A 13,373-nucleotide genomic window follows, 5' to 3' on the forward strand; every position below is an offset into this window, starting at 1 on the left:
TTCATTTGTTGTGTCTAAATCTGAATAACGATAACGTTAGTGATAGTGAGATACTTGCTGAAGCTGCATTTCTAGTGATGATAAGGTAAAAACGTTTTATTTATTTTATTCAGTGCTTTCAGTGCTTATTCAGTGTTTTAATGGCGCTTGCTCTTCAGTCACTCTATAGGTCACTTGACCATATGCTGTGCTTGCGGCCGCTCGTCGAGTCTCTGGGCTGTATATTATATATATATATCGCATGCAAAATGGTCAGGAGAGACCGATCAGCTTCATGTCTAGGACACTAATGTCAGCTGAAGCGAACTACTCTCAACTGGACAAAGAAGGTCTGGCGGTGATATTTGGCATTCAGCATTTCCACAAGTATTTTATATGGAAGGAGGTTTGTCACTAGCACTGACCCATAAACCTTTACTGTCTCATTTCAATGAAATGAAGTCAGTGCCCCAAATGGCTTCTCCTCGTATACAGCGATGGGCAATAACCTTGAGAGCGTATGAGTATGAGATTGTTTACAAGCCAGGAAAACACCATAGCATCACAAATGCGTTGAGTCGACTCCCTCTGCCTCAACAGTCTGTCGAGAGAGAGCAAGAGGAACGAGTGCTGATGATATGTGGCCCTCGTCTCAGCAGCTGAAATGCGCAGATGGACAAGCAGAGATCTTGTGTTGTCCAGAGTGGCACAGTTCGTCCAAGATGGTTGGCCACCACAAGACCGGGACCTAGCTTCCCAACCATATGCTGTTAGGAAAACAGTGTTAAGTGTACAAGATGGATGTGTACTGTGGGGCTCACGCATAGTCGGGGTTACCCCTACATACCACGGTCATACTAGACCCTGGTGCATTAGTCAGGGTTACCCCTACATACCACGGTCATCCTGGACCCTGGTGCATTAGTCGGGGTTACCCCTACATACCGCAGTCATCCTGGACCCTGGTTCATTAGTCGGGGTTACCCCTACATACCACGGTCATCCTGGACCCTGGTGCATTAGTCGGGGTTACCCCTACATACCACGGTCCCCTACATACCACGGTCATCCTGGACCCTGGTGCATTAGTCGGGGTTACCCCTACATACCACGGTCCCCTACATACCACGGTCATCCTGGACCCTGGTGCATTAGTCGGGGTTACCCCTACATACCGCAGTCATCCTGGACCCTGGTGCATTAGTCGGGGTTACCCCTACGTACCGCAGTCATCCTGGACCCTGGTGCATTAGTCGGGGTTACCCCTACGTACCACGGTCATCCTGGACCCGGGTGCTGGCCCCTGCGTCGATCAACATGGAGATAATGTCCTTGTTCCCAACACATGCAGCAAAAGACAGGATGTGCTCACCTGTTGACCAAATGTACATTTTGAAAAACACCATCTGTTTATGTGTCACTTCGTACATGCACACATACAGACACACACACATACTCATTAATTAGGAGCAACTTGGGGTTCATTGTGGCTACACTCTAAGAAATATCTGTCCAACGTTTTCAGAAACTAACTGAGCCGTTTTGTAAGAGAGAATTTGATATAACAGAAAATGTTGTAATGTGTTTTACAGATTTTTTACATTTACTTTGCTACTAATTTCAGAACCTTGACGTCATTTTTCAAAACTCTAGACACAAAACTCACAACGGTCATCACTTGTAACACAGACTGCTCAATGTTCAAAACATTGCATTGTGCAGTCATATCTTTAAATAAATCTTGCACAATCATTGGTTCAAAAAACTAATGTATTGTGAAATACCACTGAAACGTTACTTCAGATCAGCCACACACAAGATACCCGTAGTTTCACTGGGTCATCGTTCATACAATCATTAAATACTGTAGTACAAAACAGGTGATACATGTTTCATTATGGTACTAGATGTAAATACATCCCTGTAAAAGTACTGCAGTAGTAGAGAGAATACTGCAGACACAGTGGAATCATTGAGCAAAACCTGAAATGTATTGATGAAAAACAATACAGTACGATCACAACATAGGGTTATTTGAATAAAGCAAAATAATGAGCTACAAAACAGAAAAGAAAAGACAGTAGTACTGTAAAACATCAAATGTAGTGTTCCTTATCTTACTTGTACTGTAAAAAGCAAAACAAAGAAGTGATTACTGTACTTCTACATAGTATTCATCAACTCTGTCATGTGGATTTGGCCGCAGGTTCTCATCTACATCGCAATTAGCCAAACATCTTGGAAAAAACTTTATTATATACTATATAAAGTATATATCTCAATCATCAGTAACGAGTTGCAGAATTGGACAAGCAGTTCCAAGGGCCTGCATGCATACAGTGCAGTACTGTCAATACTGTAAATAGTCTCAAAGGTAGTACATGGGAGCATAGAAACAGTGTCTGGTAAACAGTAGTACATTACAGTAAAGGTAGTACATGGGACCATAGAAACAGTGTCTGGTAAACAGTAGTACATTACAGTAAAGGTAGTACATGGGACCATAGAAACAGTGTCTGGTAAACAGTAGTACATTACAGTAAAGAATGATGATACTGATAATGTAGTCTAATTGGTTCATGCTCCACGCTAATTGGTGACAATGAATCTCGTTATCTTGAAACTTTCATGATCTAAACGTGGAATATTGTTTGTCTGTTTCCATACAATTATGCATTAAAGGTCCCATGACATGGTGCTCTTTGGATGCTTTTATATACACCTTAGTGGTCCCCTAATACTGTATCTGAAGTCTCTTTTATATAGACCTTAGTGGTCCCCTAATACTGTATCTGAAGTCTCTTTTATATAGACCTTAGTGGTCCCCTAATACTGTATCTGAAGTCTCTTTTATATAGACCTTAGTGGTCCCCCTAATACTGTATCTGAAGTCTCTTTTATATAGACCTTAGTGGTCCCCTAACACAGTATCTGAAGTCTCTTTTATATAGACCTTAGTGGTCCCCTAACACAGTATCTGAAGTCTCTTTTATATACACCTTAGTGGTCCCCTAATACTGTATCTGAAGTCTCTTTTATATAGACCTTAGTGGTCCCCTAATACTGTATCTGAAGTCTCTTTTATATAGACCTTAGTGGTCCCCTAATACTGTATCTGAAGTCTCTTTTATATAGACCTTAGTGGTCCCCTAATACTGTATCTGAAGTCTCTTTTATATAGACCTTAGTGGTCCCCTAATACTGTATCTGAAGTCTCTTTTATATAGACCTTAGTGGTCCCCTAATACTGTATCTGAAGTCTCTTTTATATAGACCTTAGTGGTCCCCTAATACTGTATCTGAAGTCTCTTTTATATAGACCTTAGTGGTCCCCCTAATACTGTATCTGAAGTCTCTTTTATATAGACCTTAGTGGTCCCCCTAATACTGTATCTGAAGTCTCTTTTATATAGACCTTAGTGGTCCCCTAATACTGTATCTGAAGTCTCTTTTATATAGACCTTAGTGGTCCCCTAATACTGTATCTGAAGTCTCTTTTATATAGACCTTAGTGGTCCCCTAATACTGTATCTGAAGTCTCTTTTATATAGACCTTAGTGGTCCCCTAATACTGTATCTGAAGTCTCTTTTATATAGACCTTAGTGGTCCCCTAATACTGTATCTGAAGTCTCTTTTATATAGACCTTAGTGGTCCCCTAATACTGTATCTGAAGTCTCTTTTATATAGACCTTAGTGGTCCCCTAATACTGTATCTGAAGTCTCTTTTATATAGACCTTAGTGGTCCCCTAATACTGTATCTGAAGTCTCTTTTATATAGACCTTAGTGGTCCCCTAATACTGTATCTGAAGTCTCTTTTATATAGACCTTAGTGGTCCCCTAATACTGTATCTGAAGTCTCTTTTATATAGACCTTAGTGGTCCCCTAATACTGTATCTGAAGTCTCTTTTATATAGACCTTAGTGGTCCCCTAATACTGTATCTGAAGTCTCTTTTATATAGACCTTAGTGGTCCCCTAATACTGTATCTGAAGTCTCTTTTATATAGACCTTAGTGGTCCCCCTAATACTGTATCTGAAGTCTCTTTTATATAGACCTTAGTGGTCCCCTAATACTGTATCTGAAGTCTCTTTTATATAGACCTTAGTGGTCCCCTAATACTGTATCTGAAGTCTCTTTTATATAGACCTTAGTGGTCCCCCTAATACTGTATCTGAAGTCTCTTTTATATAGACCTTAGTGGTCCCCTAATACTGTATCTGAAGTCTCTTTTATATAGACCTTAGTGGTCCCCCTAATACTGTATCTGAAGTCTCTTTTATATAGACCTTAGTGGTCCCCCTAATACTGTATCTGAAGTCTCTTTTATATAGACCTTAGTGGTCCCCTAATACTGTATCTGAAGTCTCTTTTATATAGACCTTAGTGGTCCCCTAATACTGTATCTGAAGTCTCTTTTATATAGACCTTAGTGGTCCCCCTAATACTGTATCTGAAGTCTCTTTTATATAGACCTTAGTGGTCCCCTAATACTGTATCTGAAGTCTCTTTTATATAGGCCTTAGTGGTCCCCCTAATACTGTATCTGAAGTCTCTTTTATATAGACCTTAGTGGTCCCCTAATACTGTATCTGAAGTCTCTTTTATATAGACCTTAGTGGTCCCCTAATACTGTATCTGAAGTCTCTTTTATATAGACCTTAGTGGTCCCCCTAATACTGTATCTGAAGTCTCTTTTATATAGGCCTTAGTGGTCCCCTAATACTGTATCTGAAGTCTCTTTTATATAGGCCTTAGTGGTCCCCTAATACTGTATCTGAAGTCTCTTTTATATAGACCTTAGTGGTCCCCTAATACTGTATCTGAAGTCTCTTTTATATAGACCTTAGTGGTCCCCCTAATACTGTATCTGAAGTCTCTTTTATATAGACCTTAGTGGTCCCCCTAATACTGTATCTGAAGTCTCTTTTATATAGACCTTAGTGGTCCCCTAATACTGTATCTGAAGTCTCTTTTATATAGACCTTAGTGGTCCCCTAATACTGTATCTGAAGTCTCTTTTATATAGACCTTAGTGGTCCCCTAATACTGTATCTGAAGTCTCTTTTATATAGGCCTTAGTGGTCCCCTAATACTGTATCTGAAGTCTCTTTTATATAGACCTTAGTGGTCCCCCTAATACTGTATCTGAAGTCTCTTTTATATAGACCTTAGTGGTCCCCTAATACTGTATCTGAAGTCTCTTTTATATAGACCTTAGTGGTCCCCTAATACTGTATCTGAAGTCTCTTTCCCAAAAGTCAGCCTTGGTCCAGAATTACAGCCACTAGAGCCAGTCCCACAATGAGCTTTCCTTAGTATGGGCCATTTCTGTGTCTGTAGCTATTGAGGAGGAGAGGAGGGGGGGGGGCAAGGTGGAGAGTGGGGGTGTGGCCTTGACAAACTGCCACTTTGCTTGTTTGAAAGCCATGATGTCTCTCTTTTTCATGGGGGGGCCAAATTCTCTGGGTGGGCAAAGCAGAGAAAGGGGAGGTAACCTTTCCCCTTATGACGTCATAAAGGGAAGATTCCAGATCGGCCCATCTGAGCTTTCATTTTCTCAAAGGCAGAGCAGGATACCCAGGGCTCGGTTTACACCTATCACCATTTCTAGCCACTGGGGGGCCATAGGCAGGCTGGGGGAACTCATATTAATGTTAAAAAACCTCATAAAGTGACATTTTCATGCCATGGGACCTTTAAGAGTAACCCAACAGTTACTTATCATTTTGAGCAGTTGTATGAATTGATAGTTAGATGATTGTAATGAAATGAATAGACAATCATCTGAACTGTAATGTGTGAATTGCTTTTTGAAATAGTAGTACTTTGATGTTAAGTTGTGTCATATTGAACAGCTGATCTTTGTTAAATGAACAGCTGATCTTAGGTTTATGTGGATTGTATCCAAACAATTGAAACAAGTGTTAGAGTTTTGAAAAAATGTGTATTTTGATCATTGGTTGTGAGTTTTGTGTCTGGAGTTTTGAAGAATGACGTCAAGGTTCTGAAATTAGTGCCAAAATGATTGTAAAAAACTGTAACGGTATCATACACACATCATTATCTGTTTGTTAATTACGGGGCAAAGTCTGGGTAACGAGCTGCCAGAACGGACTTATTTCTCAGAGTGTACAGCCTTTACAGAGAGCGTTGGGACTTACCGTAGTATGTGAGTCCTCGTAAACTCTTCCTGAAGAACAGACCGGTGACTCGCGGTGTAGCCACGTCAGCCCCGCGACTGATCAGATGACGAACCAGGTTGATGTTCTGCGACACCACAGCGATGTGGAGAGGAGTGACACCTGAGACAGCGTAAATCAACTTTTAATTTCCCCGGCTGTGTAAGTGAGGCTCACATTTATCCCATGTGTGTCCCTTGACTGGAGTAAAGGGCCGTCCACACCGAGAACGATAGCTATAAATCTACAGTTTAAAAAAAAACACAACTATAACGACAACGACAGCGAGTGACGATGTCTACGGGGCTCTGATCCTTCAGCTTTGTTTATTTTAAACATCAGTACTTTGAAACTAACTCATGTCACAGAAACACCTGATAATTAAGACTCACTGGGTCCTATTTTAACGATCTACGGTCACGGCGTGAAGCGCCTGGTGCAGGTGTGTTTAGGGCGTGTCCAAATCCTCTTTTGCTAGTTTGACGGTGGAAAAAAAGGGTCCGTACACCAGGCGCATGGTTCTAAAGGGTTGTACTTAGTGTCTTCATTAATCAGAGGTGTGTTTTGGGCGTAACATGCAATCAACCAATCAGAGATCATCTCCCATTCCCTTTAAAAGCCAGGCACGTTTGGACCTTGGAGCATTGCTGTTATGATGGAGGATTTGCACCGTAATATTATTATTTGTAATCTTCTGCATGTGTGTGTGCTGCTGTGCATCCCTGTGTGTGTAACAAGCATAGTGTGCACGTGCTGTGCACGAGCCTAGGAGCATTTTACTAATGCTCTGTTAAAATAACAATGAAATGCTGCGTTATTGACTTTAGACCAGGTTTTTGTTGGTCAATGGTGCCATCACTTCCCACTGCCTCAGATAGCAATACGCCCAGAATGCACCTGAACACACCTCCCTGTAAGACCAGCACGCCCAGAATGCACCTGAACACACCTCCCTGTAAGACCAGCATGCCCAGAATGCACCTGAACACACCTCCCTGTAAGACCAGCATGCCCAGAATGCACCTGAACACACCTCCCTGTAAGACCAGCACGCCCAGAATGCACCTGAACACACCTCCCTGTAAGACCAGCACGCATTTACTATTTAAACGACGTGGGCGCTGGACGGGAAACAGACAACTGGGTCGGTCTTAAACTAGCAAAGAGACTTGAGTCACGCTTTGCGCTGCGCCGGGTGCAGGATAGGACCCAGAGAGTGAATCTTGTGTTTTGGATGTTATTATCATAGTGTCGGTGTTTTTGTTCCAGTGATCTGCACAGATGTGACACCCACCCGCCCGCTCTGATCCCCCTAGGTCTCTCTGACCGGGGTGAAGTTTAATGTTTGACATTCGTCGGTTTTCGCAAATGTTACCTTCAATAGCTCCGTGTCAATACTTGTATTTCCCCCAGTTTCAGGGTATGTTGGAGAGCTTATTTAGACAGACGTTCCACAGTTTTAGTTCATTAAAAATCACCAAAAATGACGACGCAGTTTAGAGCGCAAAGAACTGAATGTCTGTCCAACGCGCCCGTCACTATAGAGGTAGTTAGGGACCGTCGTAAAATTGCAACACCACTCATTTTTATCTTTAATAACTTTTTTGTTTTACAACAAAGAAATCTCAAACCACTTCCATTATAGAAAGTTGCAGCCTTTAAACATTTCACACTTGTAAATTAGTAGAAAGAAACTTTTAAAATAGCAAAAAATACAGCAAATAATGGTTTGTGCACATTTCAAGATTGTAATTTTCTCATTTCTGAATATATTGACATCAAATCACACTCTTATATGTTTCAGACAAGTCAGTTTCTATCTGAAGAATACCATATTAGACCATATGGAAGACCCTGGGTGTGTTTCTGTTCTTTGTGTTATTAGCTTGTTTTCTATAACCCTTAATAATAAGTGCATGCTAATTGTGATAATCATTAATGCAAACCCTTCAAAATGATCTTCGAGCGGCATAATGTGATAATCCAAAAAGTCTCTGATCCCTCCTCCCACAGAAAACAAGTCAGACAGAAAAGTGAGAGACAGACCAGTGAGAGACGTATAAGGTGACGTATTGTGTCAAATTAATATATAAAGGTTATATCAACATGTTTAGCATTTATGAATGTTTAGACATCAAACCACCTGTAATATTTTCCAGACATCCTCTCACAACTTTCACAGCTGTTTGTGAAAAGAATACTTTGAAAATACCTTATCAATATCCCTGATCTGTTCTTTAAAGAAATGCTTGTTAAAAAGGTTATTATTTCAACACGTTTGTCATTCATGAATATATTGACATCAAACCACTTGTAATATGAGACATCCTCTCACAACTCTCACACCTCTTAGTTTGCGAAACAGTCTTTAGCAAATCCTTCATCATCTTCAGTGACCTATTGTGTAAAAAATGCACATTTAGAAGTTATTACTTCAATAGGTTTTTCCATTCATGAATTTACTGAGAACAAATCACCTCTTACATTTCTCAGACAACCTCTCACAGCTTTAACGTTGTGAAAAAAAACAATAAAAATACCATATCAATAATATCTGTTTTGTAACAAATGCAGATTTATAGACTGTCCTGTCAATAAGTTTGTCATTTCTGAACATATGGACATCAAATCAACCTATAATATGTCTCAGACATCAACCCCCCGAGTTACAAAAGCTCTTACTTTGTGAAACAGCCCATTCAGCCATGCAAGTATAGCCTAGAAATCTAGACCCCCCCCTAGCAGCAGCAGATGTAATCTGCAGCCAGGGTCCGTCTAGCAACTCTCCGTTGGCTTGCAAGCTGGAAAAACCAAACTCTAGTCAGGCCAATCACATCGTGTATGGAGTGGGTGGGCGGGGCTTATGGCTGCTGCTGCTGCTGGTGAACAGCGTCTCTGGAAGACTTGGAGTTCAGCTTTTCTTTGAGAAAAGAACAAAGAACGGACCTGAAGTCATTCTTAAAAAAGGAAGACGTGTTCAGAGTTTAACGTGGAATCTATCAGCTAGCGTTGCTCTGATTGGTTGTAGAGCTATCCTATTGGTGCAGAGGGAATCTGAAAGACAACCGTTTATCCCGCCCCTCGGCTTGAGCCCAGCCAATGGGGAGTTCCCAGACCCAACATCTGCATGTGGGTCAGACCCAGACCCAACATCTGGATGTGGGTCAGACCCAGACCAACATCTGCATGTGGGTCAGACCCAGACCCAACATCTGCATGTGGGTCAGACCCAGACCCAACATCTGGATGTGGGTCTGGCTTGTCAGGCTAATGCAAGTATGCAATGCATCATTAACAATCAATACTATGTAGGAACTGGAACCGTCCAAGCAAACCTCAACTTAACAGCCTTGGCCCCAGCTGTGCGAGACCTTTTAAGAAATAACATTTTTGGATTGATGTGGTCAAAATGTTCTTACCTCAGTGTCAGTAAAATTAAAATTGATGTTATGAATTGGAAGTAAAACCCAAAAAATTATTTTGTACATAATGATTAATTGTTTAGCATACAATGCAAGAGGTGAATAAAAAAAAAATGAGTTGAAACAATGCGAAATGTTTAACGGCTCTCTGTAATGGAAGTGGTTTGAAATGTATATGTTGAACAGCAAAAAAGGTATTAAAGATTAATACCTTAGAAATAGTTGGTATTGCATTTTTTACGACGGTCCTTAAGTACGTCTATTGTGACGGTGCTCTTTGTGGCGCTGTGCGCCCGCTGTTGCATGGAAAAGGCAGCGGGATCCGCGCCCCGAGACCGCCGCTAGACTTTTATGGTTCCTAAAATGTACCTGAATTTACAAATATAGGCTATATGATATTACTACAGACATTCCTGTAATCTTACGTTGCAACATCTGCTGTAGATTATGTATTATTATCTGCTGGAGCATGCATCGCGTGCGTGTCTGACGTAGCAGTGGAGGTGTCTCCCGTCGTCTCCATCGTTTGGTGTACGGTCATAAAACTCAGTCCCAGTAAGTCTTTGTCCAGTCTGGACGTTCAGACTAAATCAAACATGTTTGATATTATCCTAAGTTTGAAGTCTTGGTAGTGAAGTTAAATCACGTGAACATTGTCAACAACCAATGGGTGCTCTCCCTCCAGCACCAAACAGGAAGCAGCAAACGGCTGCGCTTAGCACGGCTTCCTGTTTGGTGCTGGAGGGAGTGCACCCATTGGTTGTTGACAATGTTCACGTGATTTGACCATAGAAATAAAATGGCTAGAAGGGCCATTTCCATTCAAATCAATGTAGCAAAATGGTCATAGCCATGGTAACGTATAAACTTCCAATAATAAGCCATTTCACTGAATGTCGCGGAGTTGAGGTTTTGCAGCAACAGACAAACGAGCAGCAGAGTAGTAACGTTACGAGGCAGCGAGCCAGACGCTAAATGAGTCAGATTAACTTTACTTTTGATCCACACAAAGCACACTGCTGTCGCCCAGAGTGACCGCTTCATTCGGCTCGTTTGGCAAGCGAACGATGTGGCGAGGGGGTAACGTTAAGGCGGAGTTAGCAAGCTAAAGTTTGCCAACTAACACCGACTGGCTGGCTTGCTGGTTCCGCCGTGCTTCTATGCTGCATCGGTTACAGCACATGTGTCAAACTCAAGGCCCGTGGGCCAAATCCGGCCCCTCGCAGATTATGATCCGGCCCGCATATCAATTTAGGTTCACACTATATTTTGGCCCACCTAGTTGTCGCTTTTTCTGACGTTGTTGTCATTTTTTTTTGCCGATTTGTAACTTTTTCCAACGTTTTTTGGGGGAAGGTCGGCATTAGTTGCCATAGTTGCCGGTTGATTAGGCGACTCAAGAGAACAGGCGTCAGTTGTAGTTCGTTCGTCAAGTAGGTTTTATGCACGTTTACTGTATGTTTGTTGTGTGTTTATGGGCGATGCGTCGCCACTGTTGTTCTCCCGACAAATTTCTCCCCAAAGAGACAATAAAGGCTTATCTTATCTTAACCTATCTTATCTTCAGGGATGCACCGAATCCAGGATTCTGCTTCTGATTGGGCTGAATATTGGGCTTTCTGACGGGGTTGGGTTTCTGCCGAACCTTTGAATTTTTTCCCAGCGAAACCGAACCCTACGCTTGCACTCCGCGCACTACGCTGGTCGACGTGATGACGGCGCTCACTCATCCCAGACGGCAGCTAGCAGCTAACAGGGTAGGTGAATTTAAACAATGGCTAAGTTGCTAAACACATCTTGTTGTCACGTAAGGGCCCTGTTCATGTTGCACAGACATTTTAATTGCATTTTGTGTCTGTTAAGAGGCACAAAGGCACTCTTTATGATATGCCCCCATAACTGCCGTTTTAGCTCAGTGGGAGCTCTCGGCGTTAGCTGCAGCAGCTCTGTGTTGCTACCACCGATTCAGCTCGTTTTTTTTGCTATCGTCAGTACTCACATAGGTATAGCGATCAAGATGAACGTAAAAATTGCCCGGAGCTCTCCTTTAATGTGTTTACTGTGTTAATGGACTGAGGATGGGAGGAGGATTCTAGCCTGGTTGACACCAGACCCTTCTGGGTCTGGGAAAGGGTCATTGACAGTTCATTTCCAAAGGGGCGTCACCAATGGACGCCGCTCAAATGCCTCTGGGCGCCATTGGATAGTCCTTCAACCAATCAGAGCAACGGTCTGGGTGACGCTGCGCTTCGGTAGCTGTCATGTTGAATGTAAACAAAAAGCTGCTCGCCGTCGCTGCGCTATTGTCGTCACGTAAACCCTCCTCAACGGTTGTGATTGGTGTAAAGCCCTCCTCAACGGTTGTGATTGGTGTAAAGCCCGCCTCAACAGTTGTGATTGGTGTAGAGCCCGCCTCAACGGTTGTGATTGGTGTAGAGCCCGCCTCAACGGTTGTGATTGGTGTAAAGCCCTCCTCAACGGTTGTGATTGGTGTAAAGCCCGCCTCAACAGTTGTGATTGGTGTAGAGCCCGCCTCAACGGTTGTGATTGGTGTAAAGCCCGCCTCAACGGTTGTGATTGGTGCTTCGATTTTGGGGTCATTGGAAATGTGTTTGAATGGGCTTTTCGCCAGACGGATTTGCAGAGCAAATCTCAAATTTGCCAGAAGTTGGTCAGGGTTTACCAGGCTAGGAGGATTTGGTATTCGGCCGAACATCCAAAAATCTGTATTCGATGCATCCCTACTTGTCTTGTCTTGTCTTGTCTTAAGTTAACATGTGAGCCCCGTGATGTGTGTGTGTGCTTGTTGCTGTATCTGTGAGTTCCTGCGTGTCCACCTTGGAAGATCTCGGCGGTCATCGGCTCGTTGATGAGATCGGGAGCTGCGTCCATCAGAGCCACGGCGGCTTCCAGGTTGTCGGCCATGACGGCAACGTGGAGCGCCGTCTCGCCGAGAGCGCCTGAGGGAGACGATTCATTTATGTATCTGTTGCTACGGTAACGCCCACAGCGACAACATCATATCTGTTTCCAGGGATGTAAATAAATGTTAAAATAACTGACTTCTTCTTAGAAAACTATCAGTTTTTAGAAATGTCTGCTGACAAAAACTACACCAGGTCAGAGCAAGTTTACTATTAAAGGAGACATTTTGGCCCCAAAAATAAAAAACAGTCTGGACAACATATCTGAGCTTTGTACAGATGTCTGAAATGTCTCTCTGTCTCTCATCCCTGAAACTGCAGTTGGCTTGTTCTGGAAATGTCTTCTTTGTTGTTTGCTAAATGTCTCGCCTCAGAACCAAAAAAAGGCCAAAAATATGACAAAAATGTCAAAATAAAAGTTTTAATTTTAAATTTTGACCCAGAAAAAACAAAAGTTGCCTGTTGGATTAAAAACGTGGAAAAAAGTTACAAAAAGGTAAAAAAAAACTCAACAAAACCATCAAAAAATAAAATAATAAATCAACAAAACCATTAAAAAAAATCAACAAAAACATAAAAAAAAATCAGCAAAAAACATAAAAAAAAATCAGCAAAAACATAAAAAAAATCAACAAAAACATAAAAAAAATAACATAAAAAAAAATCAAAAAAATATCAACTAAAACATAAAAAACCATAAAAAAAACTCAACAAAAACATCAAAAAAAAAATCAAAAAAACATTAACAAAAACATAAAAAATCTAACATAAAAAAATCAACAAAAACATCCAAAAAAAAATCGACAAAGACGTAGAAAAAAGTGACTAAAAAACAAGTTTTAGTTTGTAAATGTTGTTGCCAT

At 41.7% G+C, this 13,373-nt stretch overlaps 1 protein-coding gene and 1 long non-coding RNA gene across 2 annotated transcripts in view; both read right to left on the reverse strand.

Moving 5' to 3' along the window:
• Positions 1-13,373, reverse strand: part of LOC144528560 (transient receptor potential cation channel subfamily V member 5-like) — a 34,743-nt gene that overhangs the window by 17,828 nt on the left and 3,542 nt on the right. Inside the window, 3 exon segments of the mRNA XM_078267228.1 lie at positions 1,253-1,351; positions 6,147-6,287; positions 12,424-12,546. Of these exon segments, the coding sequence (XP_078123354.1) occupies positions 1,253-1,351; positions 6,147-6,287; positions 12,424-12,546 (363 nt within the window).
• LOC144528591 (uncharacterized) lies at positions 7,745-11,130 on the reverse strand. The gene is made up of 2 exons (XR_013502914.1): positions 8,847-11,130; positions 7,745-8,561 (listed from the first exon to the last, which is right to left on the reverse strand). It is a non-coding gene; the product is annotated as an uncharacterized LOC144528591 (long non-coding RNA).

The sequence above is a fragment of the Sander vitreus genome, chromosome 14 (genome assembly GCF_031162955.1).
Source record: "Sander vitreus isolate 19-12246 chromosome 14, sanVit1, whole genome shotgun sequence".
In the NCBI taxonomy this organism is placed as follows: domain Eukaryota; kingdom Metazoa; phylum Chordata; class Actinopteri; order Perciformes; family Percidae; genus Sander; species Sander vitreus.